Here is a 2,315-nt window from a genome sequence, read left to right as displayed (position 1 = left end):
ATGACAGCTTTACTCCTCCCAAATTAAAAATCGACATTTTTTTCCCTCTCAACTCCAATCCAGTGCTAGATGCCCCATTCTCTTCCCAGGAAATTTGTCGTAATGTACTGAGTTTAAAAAATGGAAAAGCCGCTGGGCCCGATGAGATTGGAAATGAATTCATTCAAAATCTACCAGAAAATTTGATACTTTATATGGAGGTCCTTTTCAATAAGATTTTAGAGGCTGAATTTGTACCGGAGTCATAGGGTTCTGCAGCGTTAACTATGCTCTATAAAAAGGGCGACAAATTTGATCCGTTAAACTACCGTGGTATTGCTCTATGTAACTGTCTTATTTACCCAAATGTTAAGGAACAGACTTCAGGTGTGGGCTGATTCTGAAGGCATTCTGGAGGAAAGTCAGGCGGGATTTCGACCGGAAAGGTCTTGTTTAGATCAAATTATCGTCCTCAAGGCTGCTACTCAGCTTCAGCTGCGCCTGGGTTCCAGAAAAGTTTTCAGTGTTTTTGTTGATTTTAGAAGAGCGTTTGACTCGATTCCCCATGATAAACTTTGGCAGAAATTGTTTCATCTAGGTGTCACTTCTAAATTTGTGAAAATAATAAAATCGCTCTACGACAGTGCCTCAATTCAGGTTAAAGCAGGTGGCCGTCTCTCTGATCCCCTCCTAGTTTCCTCGGGTGTACTCCAGGGGGAGTCCTTGAGTCCCCTCCTGTTTATTCTTTACATTGCAGACCTTGAGAAATATTTACGTGAGCTTGGTTTTAGGGGTGTCAATATCAACGGTATCACTGACGTTCTGTTACTGCTGTATGCTTATGACTTGGTCATACTTGTTGAGAGTGAACTGGTCTTGAAAAAGATATTAATTGCTCTGGATTCCTACTGTTCAGATCTGGGTCTCTCTGTAAACTCAGACAAGACGAAGGTCATGATTTTTAGGGAAGGTGGAAGAGTGAGTCCAGAATTAAGGTTTTTTTTACAAGGGTAGTGAATTGGGCTTAGTTTCCTCCTACACGTATCTGTGTGTCCCTGTAAGTAGCTCAACACTCGGCTTCTTAGCAGCCAAGGAAGCGGTGATTAAAGCTAGGCAGGCAAGTGGTGCGGTTTTTGCGATCTTTGCACGCGGTAAATGTGACTCTTGGTCAAGTATGATCAGGCTGTTCGAAGCCATTACCAAGACGACCCTCCTCTATGCTTCGCCTGCCTGGGCCTTGAATTACTTAGATCATCTTGAGACAGCTCAGCTGAGCTTTGTTAAAAGACTCCTGCTTCTCCCCAAGAACACCCCCAGCTGTGCTCTGAGGCTGGAGACGGGACTATTGAGAGTGGAATACGCGGTCTGCAAAGCGACTCTGAATTATATTATCAAGATTCTTGAGATGGAAGACCATCGTCTTCCAAAAATATGTCTAAGGAGAATGTTTGAGCTTGATTCTGATCCTAATCCTCTTAAAGATGTTGCCAAATTTAAAAAATTTAACTGGGGCACGCGTATTTGCAATTTTTTGTCATTGGTGGGGGCTCCGGAGCTTTGGGGTAATTTTGGGGCCGCTGATTGGCTTGGCAATAGGGAAGGGATGCTTGAAAGGCTCAAACAGTTTCTTTTGGAGCAAGACTGGGTCGATTGGAACAAATGCATCCATAAGATACCGGTAGCTAGAAATGTTTTGGGTTCTGCTTCTATGTATCTACTGAACAGAGGTCCGATTGCGTACACCAGAATCAAAGCGCAATTTCGCCTAGCTAACTCGCACAACTGTAGGTTTATTTTAGATGGTTACGTTTATAAATTCGAGCCCTTTAGTCCATGTAACTATTGTGCCTCGCGGGCCCCTGAGTCCTTGCAACACTTTCTTCAATTTTGCCCCTGTTATCATGATCTTAGAGTGAAATACTTGTTTCCTTGTCTGAAGTCCATTACCTTCCAAAGCTTTATTCAGTTCCTAGAGAGTCCAAACAAGTCAGATACTAGAGCTTTATTTATGTTTTTATCAGGTGCCCTAAGAGCTAGAGAGGTGGTTTTGCAGAGTCGAAACATGGAGCCAGTCAGGGCTGACCAACTGATTACTAGATTTTTGTTGTCGGAATCACAACCATCTGAGGGATAGTCACGTCTTTTTATGCTTTTTTATGCGTTTCTTTGTAATTATGTAAACTTTCAGGCCGACGTTAGGCTGTTGAGGCTGTATTTTTGTGATAAATGAGGGTTGATCCTGTTACTTTATATTATATTTTGTTTAATTTTAAGCTGATTGCACTTGAACTATTAATTTTTTATTACTTTTATCTGTAATATTATTCTATGTATAA

At 41.7% G+C, this 2,315-nt stretch overlaps 1 protein-coding gene across 1 annotated transcript; it reads left to right on the top strand.

Annotated features, from left to right (window-relative positions):
* Positions 1 to 345: 345 nt before the first annotated feature.
* LOC107046348 lies at positions 346 to 2,113 on the top strand. Its single transcript, XM_015268952.1, has 3 exons — positions 346 to 974; positions 1,045 to 1,763; positions 2,001 to 2,113. Exons 1-3 carry the CDS (start codon positions 346 to 348, stop codon positions 2,111 to 2,113), a joined length of 1,461 nt encoding a protein of 486 aa, XP_015124438.1.
* Positions 2,114 to 2,315: the final 202 nt, after the last annotated feature.

The sequence above is a fragment of the Diachasma alloeum genome, unplaced genomic scaffold (assembly GCF_001412515.2).
Source record: "Diachasma alloeum isolate Michigan unplaced genomic scaffold, Dall2.0 Dall_scaffold_01319, whole genome shotgun sequence".
NCBI lineage: Eukaryota > Metazoa > Arthropoda > Insecta > Hymenoptera > Braconidae > Diachasma > Diachasma alloeum.
This window is presented reverse-complemented; position numbering and strand designations above follow the sequence as displayed.